Source organism: Exophiala oligosperma (assembly GCF_000835515.1).
Source record: "Exophiala oligosperma strain CBS 72588 unplaced genomic scaffold supercont1.1, whole genome shotgun sequence".
NCBI classification, from domain to species: domain Eukaryota; kingdom Fungi; phylum Ascomycota; class Eurotiomycetes; order Chaetothyriales; family Herpotrichiellaceae; genus Exophiala; species Exophiala oligosperma.
In genome coordinates, this window is record NW_015622818.1 from 4,002,942 (window position 1) to 4,023,600 (window position 20,659).

Sequence of the window (20,659 nt, forward strand, 5' to 3'; positions counted from 1 at the left end):
GTCACTCCATGCCATGTTATACCTTGATCCTTGATCAAGCATACTCCGTACCGACTGCTCACGTCGCCTCTACCGGAATCTAACCTCTCGCTCTTTATACGCCCAATATGCCTCTGAATACATTACCAAGTAGAGGTCCTACAGGTGTCGATCGCTATCTGCACAGCCGTGAACCCGGGGCCATTCGACCGGAGAGCCGTTCTCTAACACCACAACCTCGACGAGAGAGGTCAAAGCAACGTGCGAACGGCGCCGCAACACGCGGAGCGCGGCCTAACAGTAGCAATGGCCATGCCTCACATACACCCAAGTTTAACAGGCAAGATTTCGCACAGAGTATGAAACTCCCCGTGCCCGATACCCTCGCCAAAGCCAAAGCACGTCCGACACACTCGCTCCATCAAGATCTTTCTACGACGAAGCCAGTACCGATCGTTTCGCAGTTCCAATTGCCAGCTGAGGTGAAACAAATCCCTCGTACTTCAAAGTACACAAGCTGACCATTCACTAGTCGAAACTAAATGCCTTTGATGACACACAAAGCATTCACTTTGACGACTCAACGAGCTTTGCGGACGGCCCCGAAAATCAACGGAATGCAACCTTTGGTGGTTTCAATAATCCCCAAGACGAACAGCCCTCGTCCAATCCTTTCGGGCGGGAAAAGCAACACTTCAAAGCCCAAAGATTTACACAACCACAAGGGCCCAACTGGCAAAAGCAGATTGATGGTAGAATACGGCCCGGAGAGCTTCCAAAGTATGGAAACACACACGACCGCGGGCCACAACCCAGTGTCCCACCGAGTGAAGAGGCATACGACGATGGTTACGAGCCAGACGGGGAATATGCCGACAACGACCCCAACACTTGGGACACGCCCTCGCGGGCACGGATGCCGCCCCCTGAAAACGAGCCCACCAAATCGAAACCTCAACCACCAGACATGGAGGAGCGGTCTCGGAGCCCCCACTTACACCATCACCGCGACCAACAACAGCAACACAAGAGTCGTTTTCAGGTTCACAAGCAAACCGTCGTGGACAACAACGCACCAGAAGGGTCAGCTACGATCGATCAACACCCCCCCCCTCACGCGGCGGCACAGGCGCGTCAAGATATTCAACCGGCAGCACCACCATTCTCCTCGAAAATATCCTCCTACCATGAATCGTCCTCGGAGGAGGAGGAGGAAGAGATGGCGCGGCCGACCGTGCGGGCCCCCTCTTCGCCTTTGCCTCCATCAACAACGACAAACAACAAGCGTCCACGGACAGAGGAAGCTCTGGATTTTAGTCCCGCCGACATCACGGCTAAAACGATGGCGGACGTGGACGCCGTACCTTTTACGACCGACCCGTCCTGCCCGCCGCCCGTCGAGCCTGCTCTCGACTCTCATGGGACTCCGATGAGTCTCGCCGCCAGATTGACGAATCTCACAAAGATGCGCCACGAGGACCAGAGACATTTGTTCAGGTCCCTGACGGACGCCGAGCGAGAGCAGACGGCCGCCTGGTTCCTCGAGAGGTTTCGGGTCGACGTCCAGAGGTTGATGGACGTGCGGTTCGAGAGGAGGAGGACGGCGCTGAAGTACGAGCTGGAGGTCAAGAAGCGGGACGCCCGGGTCGAGGCCAAGCAACAGGACGTGGACGAGGAGCTGGCTGGTCTCAGAAAGGGTGGAGGCGCACTCATCGCCGGGAAGGGTGCCGCCGCCGCCGCCGCCGTGGGAAGGACGGGCTGAGGGACTGATGAAGTGACTGGACCTCATCGTCGGCGTCGTTGTATCTGGAGTCTAGGGCACGGCAGTGGAACCGGGGATGTGGGGAGAGCTTGTTATACGAATGTCATGACGATCACGAAGTCGAGACGAGACGAGTACGTTGTTAGCATGCTCTATTTGCAGACGATGAACAGATGATGAAATTCACGAATCGCCAGACATGAAAACTCGAGTCAATAAGATGTGGAAATGGAAATGGAAATGGAACTCTACAGAGCAACTGATCACTCAGACACGGCGACGGCAACATGCGCCGTGTGCTTTTATTTGGTACATCTAATAAACAAACCATGTCCTTCACCTGTACTCTCTTTGTCTCTTGTAGAAATGTGGACATGCACCCCTCCCGGATCGAACGGTTGATCCGTTCGAACACAACCTCTCTCAGTACTCCGCAGGCAGAGCTATTCGCCTAGAGCTCTGCGAATCGACGGCAAACCCTGTAATAGTTGTTGTAGTATGATCGGAACTCTCGAAACATGATGCCGGTATAGGACTCCCAGCCAACGGTATCCCGCCATCCTCGGCGCAGAAAGCAAGGCATAGTAGACCATGTCTTCCATAAACCCCGATTTGAGTCTGCGGGAAAGGCTCCCTCATTCACAGAGTCACTGCCATACCAAGCGTTGCCTTCTCAATGACTCATGGACCGAAATATCGTGCCTTGACGGTGCCCGGACAGCGGTCGTCATCAATGTTTCGCGAACAAAGCTGACTCAAACCCCCCCGAGTCTTTTGTATTTCAAGTCTTTTCATGATCACTGCCAGCAGCAGACTCCTCAGTCTCGACATCGGCGTGGTCTGTATCGACTTCGTCCTCCGCCTTCTGGACCAGCTTGCCCAACACTTTGGCCAACCGTTGATAATCCATGAGCAAGTCTTGTACCTCTCGGATCTTCAATTCACTGGCATCCGTTATCGACATGAAACGTGACATGGGCGGAGCCGCCATAATACTCGGGAGTTCTTTCCGATATGGCGCACGGAGGGGAACAGTCCCAGCTCCGTCTGCTTTGCTCTCCGTTTTCGACCCGTGTTCATCGGTCGTGGCACCTTTGTCAACGACAATTGTCGGAGCAGGAGGTGTAGGAACAGCAGGTGGAGAGGCAGATACACTCGTCCTACCTCCAAATCGTCCAAATGCACCTCCTATGGCCGAACCGATATGACCAATAGGGTTCAGACTCGTCCCAAAGCTCCTTACAGAGTCAAGGGGATTGCTGCTGGCTGTTTGCATTGCTGAGGCTGCGGGCTTTTGCAAACTCGCCAGTCCATTCGGTGGGGAATTGGTCGCTGGTGCACCAAAACCTCCTCTTCTCCCGCTTCCGCTACTTGTCATGCTGTCCACACTGCGCTCACGCACAGTAGTTCTGCGGCCTCCAAATAAACTCAGCATTTTATCTTCGGTCTTGGTCAGATTTGGGGGTATCTGTGCATGTTGACCATCACAAAGTGAGCTTGATTCACTCAAAGCGTGATCGTCTTCATCTGGTGTGAGAGGTCGGTTGACGAGCTGCCTGGCTTCATCAAGCGTTTTGGGGACAACGACTTCAGCATTAGCGTCCCCGCTACTTCGCTCTTTTAGCTTACCCATCAAGAACTTGAAGCTATTGTCTAGTGTGCTGGAAATATTTTTGAATCCTTCCTCAGCAGTAGAGCGCACGGCTTCGTTCGCATTGCTTATAGGCTGTAGGAGATCGGAAAAGGTGCGTTGATGGCGGGTAGCTGGTGCCGGAGCCGACCTTTCCGGGAGTGGTTTGATGATCGATGATGCAGGGCTTGCTTCAACATTGGTGCCCGTAGCACTGGACATCGAAGTGGCTGTGGTTGGGGTAGAAGGAGTAGGTGCAGTGCCTGCTAGAGGAGGAAACGCTTCGAGTCGGGTGGGACTTTCTGATCCTGTCTGTGAGAGCACCTTCTTTGGTCCCTCAGGTAGCTCGTCTGCTCTCAGACTTGCAAGGTCGACATTCTCCAGAAAACTGATGGCAGCCTCAAGATTCGTCAAGCAATAGGCAGCTTCGCCGTCCATCTTCGGTGCAGCCCTGAATCGTTGGATGAAGTAGAGATTACTGATGATGTTGATGCCTTCGACAGGTGATGTGATCAAGGTATAGATCAGAGTCGGCAGAATTTCGTCGGCAGATGATGAAGACGGGTGTATTGAATACAAGGTGTCCACGATGGCTTTATGTGCGGCGGTCAAATGTTGCAACTTTCCAAGAGGGTAGTGTTCGTCGTTCATCTTCGCAAGCCCTTCCCTTGCCGGTATCAAGGAGACCTGTATGTCCTCCACAGTCTTTTCCGTATCTGCATTCCATTCAATTCCCAGGTCCTTCAAGCCGATGCCTACCAGGGACAGTGCTGCGGTCTTTGATCGCAACTTCTCGTCCCTTACCTCATCTAGCGTGCTCTTATGTCTCCAAATCTTGTCGTAGATCTTCTCGCAGACTCTTCTCTCCACCGCCTCCTCCAACAGTATCCTCTTGTACTCTAAGAGTTTTCTCTGTTTCCGTTTCTCTGTTACCTCAGACGCTGTCAACATCTGTTGAGAGCCTACGGACTTGGTATTGGGAGTCAAACTTGACCCTTTCGCAGGGGCGGGTGATGCATCTCTGTTGAGCCGAGATCTGAGGGCAGAAATATGTATGGAGATAGCACCACTTGCTCTTGCATAAAATTCTTGAAACAAGTCCGATAATTGATCGATCGATGGAGGCTCATTGTAGATTTTGGCACCCAGAGAATCCACAAATCTGTCCGCCAGACTCGCCAGTTCTATCGGCAATTCATCGAATCGGTCTGGCAGAGTCTGCGATCGTCCCATGTCGGGAGAGGGAGGCTCATTCTCTTCATTGATGGGTTTAACGAAGACATCATCCCTCCTGGGTGACTTTGGGGATGTGACAGACTGTACTGTACTGGCTCGACTTCTGTTGGGAGGGGGAGAGGGATTGTCGGGTTCGTAACGGGTGAATGACTTGGTAGATATGGCAGAAGGTCTCGACTTCAGCGACCCTGTGGACGCAGTTCTAGACATCACGAATATGATGCATTCGCAGTGAGATGTGTAGACAACTGGCGGATCGTATCGGATTGTGTTTGGACAGTCGAAGTCGGACCGTTCAACATGAAACGCAGGTCCGCGACAGTTGGCGACCGTGCGGTGGCATACTCGTCAGTCTTCTAGGGGCAGTCGTGACACGCCTAACATAGCATTCTGACTGCTCATGAATGATCAGTGTCTGACACCTGAGTCATCTGTACGAGTAAAGGATTCGTTGTTGATGCCTCGAAGGCAAAAAAGCATGTGATTGGAGTTGAATTGATGCTCCGCAGTTCCGATCACCATCGACGACGTCAACGCCTCAATGCGCTATTCACTCACTAGGTAACCATCATCCTCAACCCACCGACATCTTCCATCATTTATCAACACATCCCACACAATATGAAGACACGGAAATCACTTCATCCAACATGCAACTCCAGAAGGAGAGTCACGGCAGGCATGCTCCTCTCGTTTCTTTCCCTTACCTCCATCGTCGACGCGGCGAAAGCCCCCGCCATTGACCCTTGGTATCCGTTGCCTGCGCCCAAACAACACAACACCCACGACTTCACACTACGACACATCTTTCATCGAGGCACATACCAGGACCCGAACTTACACAAACGATATGACTTTCGCCCTCAAGAGCCTCTGCTTCTCTCCGAAGAGGAAGATGGGTTACGACGCCCCCTCGCCGAAACGCCACACTTTACAGCGAGATCCGATTCCATGGAGATTGAAAGATTAGTGGACAGAGAACCATACAACATCGAGCGGTATCTAGAATATGCTCGCTATACTGGCTCTCCTGCTATCCTGGACGCCTCGGACTGGTCGATGGACGAGGTCAAGGGCCCCAACATTTCTGACAAAGAGACCGTTCTCAACCTCGCTATAATGGCAGCCGATGCTTATGCAGAAATACCAGGCGAAGGAGACTGGCAAGATGTTGGTCAGGGATACAACAGATCCACTGGGTTTGGCTGGCAAGGTGATGGTCTTCGGGGGCACATCTTCGCTGATAAAGGCAATGAGACCGTCATCATCAGTTTGAAAGGCACGTCCCCGGCCGTGTTTGATGGAGATGGAACGACAGCCCGAGACAAGCTCAACGACAATTTATTCTTTAGTTGTTGCTGCGCCCAAGGCGGACAGTACTTCTGGCGACAAGTGTGTGATTGCTACGACAGTACCTATACATGCAATCAGACGTGTCTGATAAAGGCCCTGCGAAGAGAAAACCGCTACTACCGAGCAGCAATCGACCTATACACTAACGTCACCGAACTCTACCAAGACTCGAATGTATGGCTTGTCGGGCATTCCTTGGGTGGAGCAGTGACCAGCCTTCTCGGCCTTACGTTTGGTCTTCCAACAGTGACATTCGAGGCACCAGGCGATGATCTTGCAGCTAAGCGTCTTGGTCTACCCAGACCACCATCTTCCGACCCTCATCGACCTCGTACCAAGTATACCGGCGCTTATCACTTTGGGAATACAGGTGATCCGGTCTTCATGGGCACCTGCAATGGAGCCACAGCAACATGCACACTTGGTGGCTACGCCATGGAATCACAATGTCATACGGGAAAGCAATGTGTATACGATACAGTGAGTGACTACGGCTGGCGGGTTGGTATCGGGAATCACAAGATCCGCAATGTCATCGACAGCGTGATCAAGAAATATGACAAAGTACCCAAGTGCATACCTGACGACGAATGCGTTGACTGTTACAACTGGAATTTCTTCGAGAGCAATGGTTCTGATTCCACGACTACGAGCTCAACATCGACAACGACGTCTACACGGACGAGAACGACAACTTGCAAAACACCAGGCTGGTGGGGATGTTTGGACGAATCATCCACCACGACCCAGACAACACCTGTCACTTCCACAACTTATACAACGACTACGTGTCTGACTCCAGGTTGGTTTGGGTGTAAAGAAAGTGCCAACTTGACAGTGACTACGACAACAGCGGTGCCAACAACACCTGCTACTCTCACGAGCGGTCCTATTTCAGCAACTTCCACGTCGGCCACATGTGAACATCCAGGATGGTGGGGATGTCGAGACCCGACGACATCTCCAAAAGCCACACCTTCACCAACGGTGTCACAAACTCGAGCCACCAAGACGGACGGACCACGTACTTGCGAGACACCAGGAATCTTCTTTGGTTGTCACGATCGCCCGCATCACACGAGTGCAGATGTTTCCTCAACCACACGGACGGGAGTGGTCACTGATAGCCTTAGTGCGACAGGAAGCAGCACACGGCCGACGAGTACGAAGCCAGGACATGGTGGGAAGAAGAAACACAAAAAGTGCAAACATCCTGCCTTTTTTGGTTTGATCTGCCTCGACGAGTATGAGGAAGTTGAGGTTTTGGAGCTGTAGAGTCCAAGTTTTTTGCGACGAGAATGATGATGGTTCTTTCTTTGCGTGTTTCTGGGGCTGTGTATTTGTGGGATATTGAGCGATTGTTTGCACGAGGCGGCCAGGGACTTGGATGGTTTAGGAGTTGTGGTTGGTTTATGTAGCATCGAAGCATCATTTGTTGATACGCCATTCATGAGATGTCTGTGTTCGGTTCGAATTTGGTTGTCTGTGTTGGGTTTTGTTTTGGGGCGCCATGATCACGTCAAGATATTGACTTGGTTTCGATATACGAGAATTACTTTACAGAAGTATTCAATAACAACTACCCTGACGTTGTCAGTCAACAATACTTCCGAGGTATAAACTTGGTTTCCAATCAAATTCATCGCTGCATATGAAGTAGTGACTTTCAAAAGTATAGAATCTATTGAAGAGGTTCATGCCCTAAAGGTTCGCATGCTAGGTAGGTTTCATAAAAACAAGTCATACTTGAGAAAACGATCCCACACTTGACAAGTTCCCCCCCTGATTACTCCTTCCGAGGCAGGTATCGATCGTTTAACCCCCCTTACAAGGGGGAGAGTCATACCTACCGACCCAAGGTAGGTACGTATCCTTTTACAATCCCAATGGATTCTCGGCGGTTTGTTTCTTCCCACCGATTGAATCGGTCGTACCTTTTGCGGTGTCACCTACTGCCTTTGTTGTATTTCCGAGCTATGCAAGACACAAAACGGACAAGTGTCAGCGAATGCCACTATTTACTGGGGTGAGTATGATGAACGTACACCTTCAGTTGCACCTCCGACAGTTTTACCTACACCCTGACCGACACCAGAGACGGTATTACCGACCGTGTCCTGTTGGGAGAAAGGGAAAGTCATCAGTACCTGTCTGTACAGAGGTAAAGGGGTAAGTGTTGAAGTAGCATGTCATGGACATACAGTAACACCACCTACGGTATTTCCAACCGTATCGGTGACACCTCCGAGGATACCACCTAGGCCACCTTTGGGATTAGTATTGATAGCGGAGTGTTGATTCACGATCCCAAAATAAAAAGATAAAAGACGCAAGGGGAGAGAGTGGGGGGGTTGGAAAGGAAGACAGTGCTGTGTGATGTAGATGCCACTCCGTGTAAGGGGTATACGAGTACCTCACTTGGGCCGGTGAGGTAGATGGGAAGGTAAAGTCGATAAGTCAGAGACATACCTTGTCCACCTTGCTTTTGTTGTTCTTGAGACATTGTTAAACAGTGGGGGGGGGGATCGTTTTTGTATGCTTTTGTAATGATTTTATGTCACGTAGTAAGGTTGGTACAGGTGATGATGTTCAGGTGTAAATGGGGATCTAGGACAAGTTGACGGGATGGGAGGAAGAATATATATACATACACACTGTAACGAGTGTTTTGTTCCCAACGCCACTTTCCCCCATGACCTTACTTACCATAGCCCAAGCCATGCAATGAAAATGCAAGGCAGACACCGATGATCCTTTCTGCGAGGCGAGGGCGGGAACAACAAAGGGACAATTCCATCATCGGCATCACAAATTCCCCATGCTTGCATCTCATATGGAGAAAGGTTGACGTCAGAAGAGCATCGAGCGAATGAATCTGACCCATCTGAACAGTTTAGGGGGTCTGGGAAATCCAGGGATCCCTTGGCCACGTTTCACACGGCCACAGTTGGGTGGCTTGAGTCCAAGAGGATGGGGGGTTGGAAGTGTGTGGGCTACGAGTACGAGGGGAGGAAGTATTGTGATCCAGACATCCCTGGAAAACAATGACGATCACTTTGACTGTGATCGAGTCGAATCGACAAGTAAAAGACATCATACTCGTAGTTCGTACAGAGGAAAAAGAAAGAAAAGGAGGGGGAAAGATCAAAAAGCAGGGATCCTTGTCTCGAATTACGTAGTTGCTTGACGAGTGAGACTGAAAGGCTGTGTGTGGGAAAAAGAGAAATGCTGGGCCAACTTGGAACAACACAACTGCAAGTTTACTGCAGGTCGTGAACACATGGTACACAAGGTCAGAATAAAAGTCTGGATCTATGATTGACAGGTACGGACTAACAAGATCAAATCAACCATAATGAACCACAGAGTCGGAGTTGGATGGTTGTAGTAGTATCAAAGCATGAACAAAATACATTCTCAGTGACGACCTCATCGGCTGCATATACGTCAAATGCTCAAAGTCGTCATCACAACCATTAAACTCCTGTTTATCCAAGAGACATGGCAATGTCTTCTTGAACGCTGAATGCTCGATGTCCTCCGGTATTGTCTCTCCACCGATCGTGAACATCATCTTCCGGCCCATCACGACTTCGATCACTTCTAGTACTGAGCTGCCCTGTATTCTTCCCACTACTACTCTTGGAATCACTTCGCTCACGCTTCGAGAACCAACCTCCACTCTTCTTGCTTGTTGTGGACTTGGTAATACTGGCAGCGTCGTCGCCAGCCTTTGATACTCCAGTTACCTGATCGGCGGAAGAGATTGGTGGCTTCTCAGGGGCATCGGCAGATGCACCAATACCTTTCGCAAAGTCCTTTGCTTTCTTGACCTTCTCCTCTTCAGTATCAGAAAGCTGCCGTTTCGGGGTCCCCGTGGGACTAGGGTCAATGCTGGGTATGGCTTCTACCAGTTCGGCATCTCTGAACCATTTTCGTCGTCGGGTATATCTTCCCCAACCATCCTCTTTTCTTCCGTCTTCCCATCTATTATCGTAATATATCCACCCCCCACCGTCTTCGACCGTGTCTTTGCTGGCATTTCCTGCTGAACCAGTCTTAGTTTGACTGGTAGCCCTCTTATGCTGCTTGCTATCACCATGTTCGATCCTCCATTCAGATCCCTCAACCCACCGCCACCTCGAGTGTCCGCCGTCCACCTCCGGCAGTTCAAACTCGTCTTTCGATGGTGCTGGGTTGAGGTGTTCATCCGTCCACGGACCACGCTCATAAGCGAACAGTGAGGTCGTCCAGCCAAGACCGATCCATCGTCGCTGGTTTTCGTATAGAATGAATGTGAAACGAACGCCTGATGAGTCTGGTCTCTTTTTGGTGGCAGCTTCTGATGCTAAGCCAGCTTGAGATTTTGACCTGGCCCCAACAATAGACCGCAGCAATGAGTCGTCTTTTGATGGAGCAGAGGTATCGAATTGAAGTCCTGTGATGAATGCTGCAGTCTTCCGTAAAAACACAGAGCGCCAGAGGATTACCCGTGCTACCCTTGCTGGCTTGGAGTGCCATGTTAAGATTATAGTGCCAAATGTAAGTATGACTCGACGGGTCGTAAGAATGTAGAAAGGGGGTAAGGTCAGGAAGATCCATAGAGGAGTGACCAAAAGAACTCGAATGAAAAGAGTCGTCAGTGCGGGTCGGGTGGTTGCAGCAGTTGGTGTCGTTTGCGTAGAGAGGAAGTCGGTCAAGGCAAGAAAAGGATTCAGTAATATGTTACAACGGGCTGTGAGCTCCTGAAGGTTATCAACGATCTCGTCCAAAGTCTTGTGTTGCGAGCTGGCTTCCGACGCTTCTCTCTTGTGGCCTTTGACATGTTTGTCGCCAGTCTTGCTCGTGGAGGATAAAGGGGAGTATCTCCTCGAATACATTCCCAATATCAACCCGACCACAACTATTATCGGGCTCGCAAAGCGGATAATCTCACTTCCATAAAGTGTAATAGCCCAGAAAGCGGCAACGAGGAGAAAGGACTCCCAAGGGTCTGGTGTACTCCATGATAGTAGTCCAGCAAGTTTGTTCAGTGGCAGCAAGAAAGGATGAGAGTGTGCTAACGCTCGAGTGATTTGCGGCGGTGTCGCTACCAAGAGAGGTGATTTCTTGTGGACTATGATGGTGGAGCGTTGCTTCGAGGTGGCGGAGTACCCAGAGGTGGTGGTAGGAGAAAACGCTGCGAAGGTAGGCGGGTTTGAATCCCAGGTTTGCTGGGTGGTGGAGGGTTCAGCGGTAGATGCATATGGACCTGGTCTGGACATTGAGGACATCCAGGGTGTATCTGAGCTTGTAGTCAGTGTCTGAGTGAGCTGGGTGTAGGGCAAGAGTCCTGTACCAAATGCGGCCATACACTACGGATCATCCAGACTGTCGGTGCGAGAAGTAGTGGTGATGACGTGCGTGGACAGCCTGATCAAGGATAATATACATCGTCTGTCTGAACGAGTGGTGGAAGGATGAGAATTGCAGAAGTAACAATGTAGGTCTTCAAGGAGAGAGGCATGTGGCATATGGCATGTGCGTAGGGCCAGGCAGAGACGTGACATTCTCGGACTGCGGAAAGCCGCGGTCTGTCGACATCGTCATCGCAGTCCCTTCGACTGTAAGATCGGGTCACATGATGGGCGCGGTTTAGCCGAAGTATGGCCGCCCGCATCAAAAGATTTCCTGCAGCTTCCATGGCGAGATGAATGCATTTGAATCTATTGTCGCCATCTTCGTTGTTCACTTCAGCCAGTCTTTCCCTTCTCTTTCGAGCCACCCAGATGGTGAGTATAGATCTAGTGACTTCCCCGGTCTTCAATTGACAAGACTAACTCGGCACAGGCGCATCGAATTATCGCCCAGATTGTCCTTACGGGCGGCCGAGTCTTCGGGAGAGCCTTTGCAGAAGCCTATAAACAAGCCCAGGCCTCCTCTCAGTATGCTAGAGCTGCTTCAAAGAACGATCCCGGCGCACTGAATACTGCAGCTTCATCCGGAATGACTCTGGATGAAGCTTGTAAGATTCTCAATGTCAAACCTCCCCAAGGCGGTCGCATGAATATGGAACAAGTGATGGAGCGCTTCAAAAAGTTATATGATTTGAATGAACCGAAGAAAGGTGGTGGCGGTGGATCCTTTTACATCCAGAGCAAAGTTTTACGAGCGAGAGAACGGATAGAGGCTGAGGCGCGATCAGCCGAACGGAAAGCGCAAATGGAAAAAGAGATCAAAGAAGGTTGGAAGCCCAAAATGTACAGAGAATGATGTCCTGTGCTAACCGTCAACAAGGACGGTGACCACATACCTCTGCGCCGATCACCAACTCGATTTCGACCGACCACTGAATCTACTCCTCTACTCATCCTTGACATATTTGCATAGCGCATGGCGTTGGGCTGGACACATTATTTTCAAGAATTGTACAATTAAAAATCGATTACAAGGATCATTCTACAAGCGACCCAATTGGCAGAAACACTTGGGTGATTGGTTTCTTGGACCAAGCAGATGCGAGGTTGATTGTGCAGACTGAGGCCCGAGAGTTTGTGACAGAAGAAGGCCTAATGGGACGGAATTGCGGGTATGCGTATCCTTCAGGCGCTCGATTACAGCCGTTTCGGTCCCATACATGCGATGTATAAGGGATGGACTAAAAGGAGATGGTATCCGAGGGTCTCTAAAGACGCATCATGAGGGCACGAAAGTTTCAAGCCCCGCGAATACCTGCCTCATTGTGGGCAATATGCTGGGAGAATTGCTGAAAGAGTAAGGGTTTGTACTCTCTTCTCATGGTCAATCTCCCTCGCTCCTAAGATCAGTTATATTATCTATCTCAGATACTCAGGGTGAAAGGAAATTGGTAATCCGGCCTGACCACACAATCAGAAGTCATATATCAAGTACAATCGAAAGATCATACGGCCAAAGAAACCGAAATCACTTCTGTCTGTGTCCTCAGGTGATCAGGAAGTTGGTGTCGGCATGTCGCTCATGCAAGTCGAGAGCAAGGAACATCATTTAGTGATTGTCAATATCAGGTGCTCTCTACTTCACATCTGCTGTATTTCTGCTTTTGAACTTGACAAATTGTCTACGTACCTAGAGATTGAAGTCTTGACATTTACCGACCCCAATCCTCGAGTACCTACATCAGGTAGATTAATGGTGATATGGCGACATGTGGTACCGAAAAAGCGTAGATATTAGCGGCATGTACTGTATATGTATGTATCATGCATGCAAAGAAAGACCAGATCGTCAACCAATGTGAGAGCGTCATGGATCTTGGTGGCGCCTCCCTCGATTCTCCTTCTCCATCGGCGTCGAGGCTGCATTATCTCTACCATCTCTTGTGTAACCGTCCACGTACTGGTCTGACAATTCTAGTACAGTGCATCGGATCTGTCGAAGTTCCGCTTCCTCCATCTCCCACCTCCTATCCAACCTTCTGTACTCCGTAGAAAACTATGAAGTTCTAGGCCAATGCAACTCTTATCCTGCTTCTCCCTAGCTTCCGTTCCCTTGGTTGTATTGGCTGGCGGTTTGTGCTCAGGTACGCCCCACCGGCATTTCGCAATCGCCCGAGGACCAAAAAAAAAGGCGGTTGACCCATTAATTGTTGAATGGTTTGTCCGCCAACACCAAGAGAAATATGTATATCTCATAGAGTGTTCTCTTCTGTCTGTTTCATTTTCCTTTTCCTTGTTGACTCCTTCTCACAGCCTGGAAACCCCAACGCGCAACGTGAGGGACTGATAAACCATGCCTAGGCCACAGTCGCCGCTCTCGGAGTCGCTGCCCCCGTTGATCTTCGGAACCGCCACTTTTAACTATCAGGTACGATTGATAAGCCGATAACACCAAGACTGTGTTTTGACTGACATTCTTTGGAGTATAATCTCGACCCTTATGCCCTAGGGCCAACACCCCTGGTCCAGAAGGCTCTTGCTCTGGGAGTGCGTGCTTTCGACACTTCTCCATACTATGGCCCAGCCGAAGAAATCCTCGGGGCCGCTCTCGACACTGATCTAGTTCGGAAATACTATCCACGAGAGAGTTTTTTCATTCTCACCAAAGTCGGCCGTGTCGCCTCAGATGCCTTCGACTATTCGCCGGAATGGGTACGGAAGAGTGTACAGCGCAGTTGTATGCGATTGAAAACCTCTTATCTTGATGTTGTATACTGCCATGACTGTGAGTTTGTCTCACCACGGGAGGTCCTTGGTGCAGTCCGCGAGCTTCGGCGCATCCGAGACGAAGAGGGCACTCTCAAATACGTCGGCATTTCGGGATATCCTGTGCATGTCCTTTGTGAGCTGGCCGAAATGATCCTCCGCGAGACCGGGGAGCCTCTTGATATCGTCCAGTCATATGCCAACTTCACTCTGCAAAACACTCGTCTCCTCACCGAGGGACTCCAGCGACTTGTCAACGCTGGTGTCGACATTGTGCCGAATGCCAGCCCTCTCGGCATGGGTTTGCTGAGAAGGAACGGGACCCCTTTGGGAGCCATGGGTAACTGGCATCCTGCCCCAGATGGTCTTCGTCAAGCTTGCATTGATGCTGCCAAATGGGCGGATTCTCAGGGTGAGAAGCTCGAAGTGGTCGCAGTTCGTTTTGCACTCGAAAATTGGCTGCGTGAAGGTGCCAAAGTGGGAGCTCTAGGAGACCCACTCGGCGGCAATGAGGCGACCTATGGTCACGTACTCAGCCTCCCCAACGAAAAGCTTGGAGTGTCTGTCATGGGAGTCAGCAAGATTGAGGAACTCGACGAGACAATGCGAATCTGGAGAAGTGTCCTCGATGGCCTTGCGGACGATCTTGATGCTGAACCGGGAACCATCACCCCTTCAGACGCTGTCACTGATCATGAATGGTCCCTATGGCGGCGACAGAACATTCGTGTCCTTGCAAAAGGAATACGCACAGTGATTAGCCAGCCATGGGTCGATTATACCTGGCCATCACCTGATCCTGGTTTCGTGAATCGGTTGTCGACGACAATAACTCACGTGCCTCAGTCGCCCAAACTGCCTGTTGCTTCACCAGAAGGAGCAATGCCCACACCGCCCTCGGAAGCAGCAGACGACGGACACGGCAGTGATGTCCCTGGATTGGCCTGTGAAGAGTGAAGAGTAATCGCCAAGGTCACCACACTGCCATTCCTAACTATTTCGTTCAAACCAAGTTATTGCTGGAACTCCTCGTTATTGTGATCATAACTCGAATACGTGGACTCAACGTGCGAGAACCATGGCTACAAGCTCGAATAACGCGTACCTTGGATTTCTCATTGCTGGAAAGTACACTGACTTCATCATCCAATGTCAAAATGTCGAGTTCAAAGTCCACCGGATCATAGTATGCACCCATTCCGTTATGTTGGATAAAGCTTGTGGAGGGCTTTTCCAAATGTGCCACTATCGACAACTTTTTGATGTCCTCTACTGATCTTGATTCAGACCGCCGAAAGTGGTAGAATCACGTTTCCGGAGATAAAGCCAGACATCATGGCTCGGGTCATCCTTTTTATGTACTCCAGAGATTACAACTCTTACCATCTCCCAACTTTCTACATGACATTTGTCGGTGACGACACGAAGGACATGAAGGACCCGAAGGACACTGAGGATACGAGGTCCGATACAGAAGAAGAGGACGGCTACCGGGGCGAGAATGGAGATATCCAAGCGGGCGGCCTAAGAACTGCTCTGAATGTGAATGCCCTGATGTACCAGTGTGCCGACATGCTAGATTTCGAAGATCTGAAGCAGGTTGCATGCAGGCGATTCATAGATCACGCAAAACTTGTCTACGGGATGGATGGATTTGAAGAGCCCTTGCGCGTCGTTTACGAGTCTACAAGGGAAGATGACAAGGATCTCAGATTCCAAGTCACTTGCTTGTGCATTGAGAATTGTGGTCTCCTTGCTCGGCGAGAAAAGACGGCAGCTGTCGTTGAAGAGTACAATCCCCACCTTTGGGCTGTCTCGGTGGAGGTCAATAAGCGGAAGATGAGCATCACGAGAGCCGTTGACGACCTCAATGACGAGCTGCACTTGAGAGGTTGTAAGCATCTGGTTCCAATGAAGCGGATGAGCCTGAAGGTATCCACGCAGGACGACGTACACTCCATCACAATGAAGTGTCAGCTATGCTCGGGCTGACTCATGCCATACTGATGTGTTTAAATATTGGATAGACTGGTGTTTCAACGTTGCCATGACATCTGGTGCAGGGAGAAGACAGTGCTCGTCATGAGATGAGAAATGCGACACTGATACTCATGGCTCCACCGTCTTCAGCAGCGAAAGCGAAGACACGCTCTGTTTTGTTGAGACTCGGATAAGTCGTCAGTGGGAGTTTTTCTCCCGTCTTGACTTCGAGATTCATATTTCGAGATGAAGATCTGAGATGGAAGAAGTGAGATCAATCAAGAATGATCGTGACCTTGAACTTGCTCTTTGTTTTGACGGCGTGCTTTCGATCACACTGGTGCCATCATTCGTCGACCTTGGTTGAGGCAGATGCCTGTCTCTGACGGCCTCGTTATTTCCACGGATTGACATACCCAAATGTTGGAAGGATGGAAGGGGAAGGCGCAGTGTGTATGATCAATCAAACGGCTCATAATGCATTTCTTCTTCTTCATCCGTACTAAAGCAAACTTGCCACCTGGGTATCAAAAGGGTTCCAGTTCCTATCCCATGTCTACTATCACCTTTGCCGTCATTTTTGGAAACCACCAACATAAAAACACACCACACAAACACACATCCTTTGCCAAAGCGCGCCTCATTTGTTTGCTTGCAAAACGCTCAGAGGTTCATTCGATATCGACGAAAACACATTGCTCGACCGCGGCGTCGACGGCGCCTTGGATCGTCCACCTCCCGTCCCAGAAGCGTCGCCAGATCGTGTCTTCGCCTGCGACGTTGCCGACGGCGTCCTCGAGACCCCTGACTCCGACCATGCCCTCCCTTTCTCTCCACTGCCGCTCCGCCTCCTCGCCGGCGCTCTTGACCTGCGCGTCCTCGTCCTCGGCCCGGTACAGATCGCACTTGTCACACTCGCTGCACTTCATGCCCGGCGTCGGGCGGAAGTGCTCGCAGAAATGCCGGTAACCCTCACCCCCTTCCGTGTTGTCCCCCGACTTGCCAATGTTCTTCCGACACAGGTAGCACATGCTGTACCCGCACACGCACGTCAACTTGTTGCAGCCGGAGGACTTGACGAAGCTCGTCCCGCAACGGGGGCAGGTCCGCTTCACCGCCGCGGTGCGGGCGGCCTCGACCGTCTTCCGCAGAGAGAGGATCAACGGTTCGTGGCACACGTGCGGATCGTGCCAGGGTTTGAGACATTTCAAACACGATTTCCGTGAACAGGACGGTCGTCGACATATGAACCGTGAAGTACGTCTCCTAGACGCAGCGTGCCCCAAGGCGGTGTAGAACAGCGCGAGGAAGTAGCACGGAAATATGATTAAGAAGGGGAGGACAATGCAGATGATGGAGGGCATGAGCTCGAGGAGCATGATAAAGACAAAGATGTTGATCCCCGTGGGTCTGCGGAAGTGCCACGTCAGGTCCGCAGCAGAGTTGCGGTCGTAGACCTGCATGGCTTCGGCGTAGGAACAGAAAGGACAGCGGATGATGGGCAAAGCTGACTTTTGTAAATTGTCTTCGATCAGACGATCTTCAAACCTGGTCCAGGTTTCCTTGCCGGATTTCCCGCGTAGAATGGCTCGCTCAACAAGTTCCTGAGGGATATAACCGTCACATGAGTCAGTTGCTAGACACTTTAGCGTGCCTCGCTCCACTTCGACCGATTTAGCCCAGCCTTGTCCAAAGATCGCTTCATGGAGAGTTCTTCGAACACAATCGAGACAGATAGTATGGCCGGAATCTGTGCACGCCGAGACGTCCTCGAAAGGAACATCGTTGTAGCAGACCTGGCATTCATAGATGGCACCAGCCTCCTCGGCCTCTTTCAGATTAAGCGCCTGCGCAAGTTCGAGGTCGATAGTCTGCTGATGGGTCTTCTCAGCCGCCTGCACGCCGCCTGTGAATAGAGCGGAAAGTTCTTGGTCAAGCTCTTGACTCCCAGTGCTTAACAACTTCCCCGGGCTCGTGGCCGTTTTTGCTCTTTCTAGCAAAATCGACGGGGCCTCGTTCTGAGGCTTTTTCTTCTTGAACAGACTTGCAAATGTATTCCGCCATGACCTGCTCGCGATCGCTTGTAGTGTCGGCCGTGCCAGTGTATAAGAGCAGTTGACCTCGGCCAGAACCGCGTCGATGGCACTTCTGCTCAAGCCGCTGAACTCGCGCCCTAGCGTCAATTTGACGGCGTCCACATAGTCCCTCGACCTGAACTGTTCTTCAACGGAGATGGAATCCTCAGACGTTCTCGGTGGGATATTCATTCGTCCTCTGGTCCACTCCACTTTATACTTGATCATTTGCTCCGTGCATATCGGCAACCTACTGTCCCCGTCAAAACGGACGAGCAATTCGCGGAGCACTTCGAGCTTGACATCGGGGAAGAAGTCGGCGAGGACGGCCAAGTCACGATTTAGGGCGATGGAAGGGTCGTCTTCATCCTGACGAGGGAGTGACTCTCGAGAGCCGGCACGGAAGGGGTTCTTGCGCAGTACTTCGGCGAGCGTAGACCCGGGGGACGTCGATGTTGTCTGAGAGGTATTGGCGGAGGTTCGACGTGGTGAAGAAGGAGAAGAGTTAGCGGATCGTTTCGGTGACCTGGAAGAAAGCCACATCACACCGATTGCAGTACGCAGACATGGTCATTGGGAATTCTCTGGCATGTAGAAAGGATATGTTACGAGTTCGCCAGGCAGTGATTATCAATAATGATCGAGCCTTTGGAAATGCAATACGGAGTACGAAGTACGGCGTATGAGACAGTGTGCCACAGTTTATTATTATTATCCAGTGACAAGGCCGTGGCAAGCCGGGCTTTGCCTTGGTGGGCTTATAGTGACTCCCCCATTTACTACCGCCACTTCCTGCCTATTCTCGCCGCCATGTTCAGATATTTACGCAAGCAAAAAAAATTGTCAACATCAACACCACATTCCGCGAATGTGAAATGATATCAAAAACAAAACGAGACCAAAAAAAGGGCTCAATCGGGATTCGAACCCGAGGCCTGTCACAGTTCACAGTTTTCAAAACCACGAGGGGGTAACCCGAAGCGACAATCATACCACTAGACCATTGAGCCGCGTTGCAATCTGGAGCGGAATTTTACCCGCAAAATTCGGATATTCAATATATATCCCTGCTTATCATTCGCGAAGATCGTCTTGACACTATGAGGAAACATGCACATTTGTTCTGGATCAGTTTTCCTACAACAACTATCTTATGCAGTCTACGTGAAAACCTTTTCCGTCGCCGCCTCTGTCGAGAACTTTCAAGCACACCTCACTGCCCTTTCGTTGGCTTCATAAATGCATTCGCTACCGACGTGAATTTCGTCCGGCCTCCATCGGTCTCTCGCAGTCTTCCGGATTCCGGTAGAGTTCCCCTAAATCAGTGGAGCTCACTTTCAACTCGAATATGCAGACTAGTCAAGCTATGATGCTTGGTCCTCCGAGATCTAGGATATATTTATTCACTTTAACTTGACTCGGAACGACTATCAGACCAATCTCATTCATTCAGACCTGCAGTTAGAGGTCCTTTTTTTGCGATATTATTTACAATGTCTGGCTACGATTCAAGTCACTTATCACAGGCCGATTCTGGAAAGACATCCCGAACGCGGAACTTCATCGAGACCTTGTTCTCCAGAAAGGACGACTGGGATAATGCTTTCCCGGAGGCGCTGGCGGATGATCTAGTCTGGATCACGAACGGCTCGTCTCCGATATCTGGACGTTATGAAAGCAAGCAGGCCTATGCCGACAGGGTTCTCAAGCCGATGCATGAAATTGTGGAAAGGATCCCGGCCCCGACTGTCAAACATATCTTTGCCGATGGGCTCTGGGCCGTGGTTCATTGGAGATGTGAAGGTGTCAAGGCTAAGAATGGTGCGAGCTACGAACAGGACTATTGTTGGCTCATCAGGACCAACGGTCATCCGGAAAACAAGATAGTCGAGATCATATCCTGGTTCGATCCAGCCAAGCTGTCCCTGGCAATGGAAGGGACGAGTGTGACGTTTCCGGGTGCACAGTCCAAGATTGAGTAAGATCTGGGGGCTGGATTGTGGTCTGCATAGACTCTTTTGGAATTGGGGGACAGAGTACGAAGTATGTAGGGATTCAGAACGTGTTAGGACTGTTACATGGAGCCATTGGATAAGCGTTTGTACGCGGCTTTAATATTTGCTGCTATACCTCACTCCGGACTGGTATAAATCAATATTCACATATCCTTCTTCCCCGAATAGTACTCCGGATAGGTTGTCTCATAACCCAGTATCCATCGTCCCCAGAAAGCCATCACTATCAAAAAGATGCGACTCGCGATGACTCCGGGCCATGTTTCCGAAATCGGCAGAGCCAGCGGTGTATCGGCACTGTGAAGGAACACCAGTAACTGGAAAAGGCTCGGGGCCACTTTGGCGGATCTGCAATCGTCGAGGTATCCAAAGAAATTCCGGAAGAAGCGCTGTTCAGTCTCGTACTCCTCCGGGGCGAGATTTACGTCCAGCACGAGCGGCTCGGTGGAGCTTGCGTTCTCGATCCG

The 20,659-nt window shown here is 50.8% G+C and overlaps 10 protein-coding genes and 1 non-coding gene across 13 annotated transcripts; 6 read left to right on the forward strand and 5 right to left on the reverse strand.

Annotated features, from left to right (window-relative positions):
• Positions 1-51: 51 nt before the first annotated feature.
• Positions 52-2,080, forward strand: PV06_01363 (uncharacterized protein). Its single transcript, XM_016401963.1, has 2 exons — positions 52-461; positions 512-2,080. The coding sequence occupies exons 1-2, from the start codon at positions 108-110 to the stop codon at positions 1,739-1,741; spliced, it is 1,584 nt and encodes a 527-aa protein (XP_016269016.1). The 5' UTR covers positions 52-107; the 3' UTR covers positions 1,742-2,080.
• Positions 1,963-5,075, reverse strand: PV06_01364 (uncharacterized protein). The gene has a single exon (XM_016401964.1). The coding sequence runs from the start codon at positions 4,815-4,817 to the stop codon at positions 2,523-2,525; it is 2,295 nt and encodes a 764-aa protein (XP_016269017.1). The 5' UTR covers positions 4,818-5,075; the 3' UTR covers positions 1,963-2,522.
• A 99-nt stretch (positions 5,076-5,174) lies between these two features.
• On the forward strand, positions 5,175-7,624 carry PV06_01365 (uncharacterized protein). The gene has a single exon (XM_016401965.1). The coding sequence runs from the start codon at positions 5,229-5,231 to the stop codon at positions 7,233-7,235; it is 2,007 nt and encodes a 668-aa protein (XP_016269018.1). The 5' UTR covers positions 5,175-5,228; the 3' UTR covers positions 7,236-7,624.
• Positions 7,625-7,799: 175 nt separating this feature from the next.
• PV06_01366 (uncharacterized protein) lies at positions 7,800-8,463 on the reverse strand (the record flags this gene model as incomplete). The annotated part of the gene is made up of 4 exons (XM_016401966.1): positions 7,800-7,934; positions 8,006-8,077; positions 8,162-8,226; positions 8,430-8,463. The coding sequence occupies 4 exons, from the start codon at positions 8,461-8,463 to the stop codon at positions 7,836-7,838; spliced, it is 270 nt and encodes an 89-aa protein (XP_016269019.1). The 3' UTR covers positions 7,800-7,835.
• Positions 8,464-9,253: 790 nt separating this feature from the next.
• Positions 9,254-11,460, reverse strand: PV06_01367. 2 transcript variants are annotated; one of them, XM_016401968.1, is made up of 2 exons: positions 11,299-11,460; positions 9,254-11,244 (listed from the first exon to the last, which is right to left on the reverse strand). In XM_016401968.1, the coding sequence occupies exons 1-2, from the start codon at positions 11,309-11,311 to the stop codon at positions 9,449-9,451; spliced, it is 1,809 nt and encodes a 602-aa protein (XP_016269021.1). In that variant the 5' UTR covers positions 11,312-11,460; the 3' UTR covers positions 9,254-9,448. The 2 variants fall into 2 exon arrangements, with proteins under 2 accessions (XP_016269021.1, XP_016269020.1); XM_016401967.1 differs by having other exon boundaries at positions 9,254-11,460.
• Positions 11,461-11,653: 193 nt separating this feature from the next.
• Positions 11,654-13,211, forward strand: PV06_01368 (the record flags this gene model as incomplete). 2 transcript variants are annotated; one of them, XM_016401970.1, is made up of 3 exons in its annotated part: positions 11,654-11,731; positions 11,790-12,183; positions 12,237-13,211. In XM_016401970.1, 3 exons carry the CDS (start codon positions 11,654-11,656, stop codon positions 12,242-12,244), a joined length of 480 nt encoding a protein of 159 aa, XP_016269023.1. In that variant the 3' UTR covers positions 12,245-13,211. The 2 variants fall into 2 exon arrangements, with proteins under 2 accessions (XP_016269023.1, XP_016269022.1); XM_016401969.1 differs by having other exon boundaries at positions 11,790-13,211.
• A 498-nt stretch (positions 13,212-13,709) lies between these two features.
• On the forward strand, positions 13,710-15,079 carry PV06_01369 (uncharacterized protein; the record flags this gene model as incomplete). Its single annotated transcript, XM_016401971.1, has 2 exons — positions 13,710-13,784; positions 13,841-15,079. The coding sequence occupies 2 exons, from the start codon at positions 13,710-13,712 to the stop codon at positions 15,077-15,079; spliced, it is 1,314 nt and encodes a 437-aa protein (XP_016269024.1).
• A 121-nt stretch (positions 15,080-15,200) lies between these two features.
• Positions 15,201-16,114, forward strand: PV06_01370 (uncharacterized protein; the record flags this gene model as incomplete). The annotated part of the gene is made up of 2 exons (XM_016401972.1): positions 15,201-15,308; positions 15,410-16,114. 2 exons carry the CDS (start codon positions 15,201-15,203, stop codon positions 16,112-16,114), a joined length of 813 nt encoding a protein of 270 aa, XP_016269025.1.
• On the reverse strand, positions 15,761-18,842 carry PV06_01371 (uncharacterized protein). The gene has a single exon (XM_016401973.1). It carries the CDS (start codon positions 18,718-18,720, stop codon positions 16,774-16,776), a length of 1,947 nt encoding a protein of 648 aa, XP_016269026.1. The 5' UTR covers positions 18,721-18,842; the 3' UTR covers positions 15,761-16,773.
• A 242-nt stretch (positions 18,843-19,084) lies between these two features.
• Positions 19,085-19,187, reverse strand: PV06_01372. The gene has a single exon. It is a non-coding gene; the product is annotated as a tRNA-Pro (tRNA).
• A 256-nt stretch (positions 19,188-19,443) lies between these two features.
• Positions 19,444-20,319, forward strand: PV06_01373 (uncharacterized protein). Its single transcript, XM_016401974.1, has one exon. It carries the CDS (start codon positions 19,671-19,673, stop codon positions 20,157-20,159), a length of 489 nt encoding a protein of 162 aa, XP_016269027.1. The 5' UTR covers positions 19,444-19,670; the 3' UTR covers positions 20,160-20,319.
• The last annotated feature ends 340 nt before the right edge of the window (positions 20,320-20,659 follow it).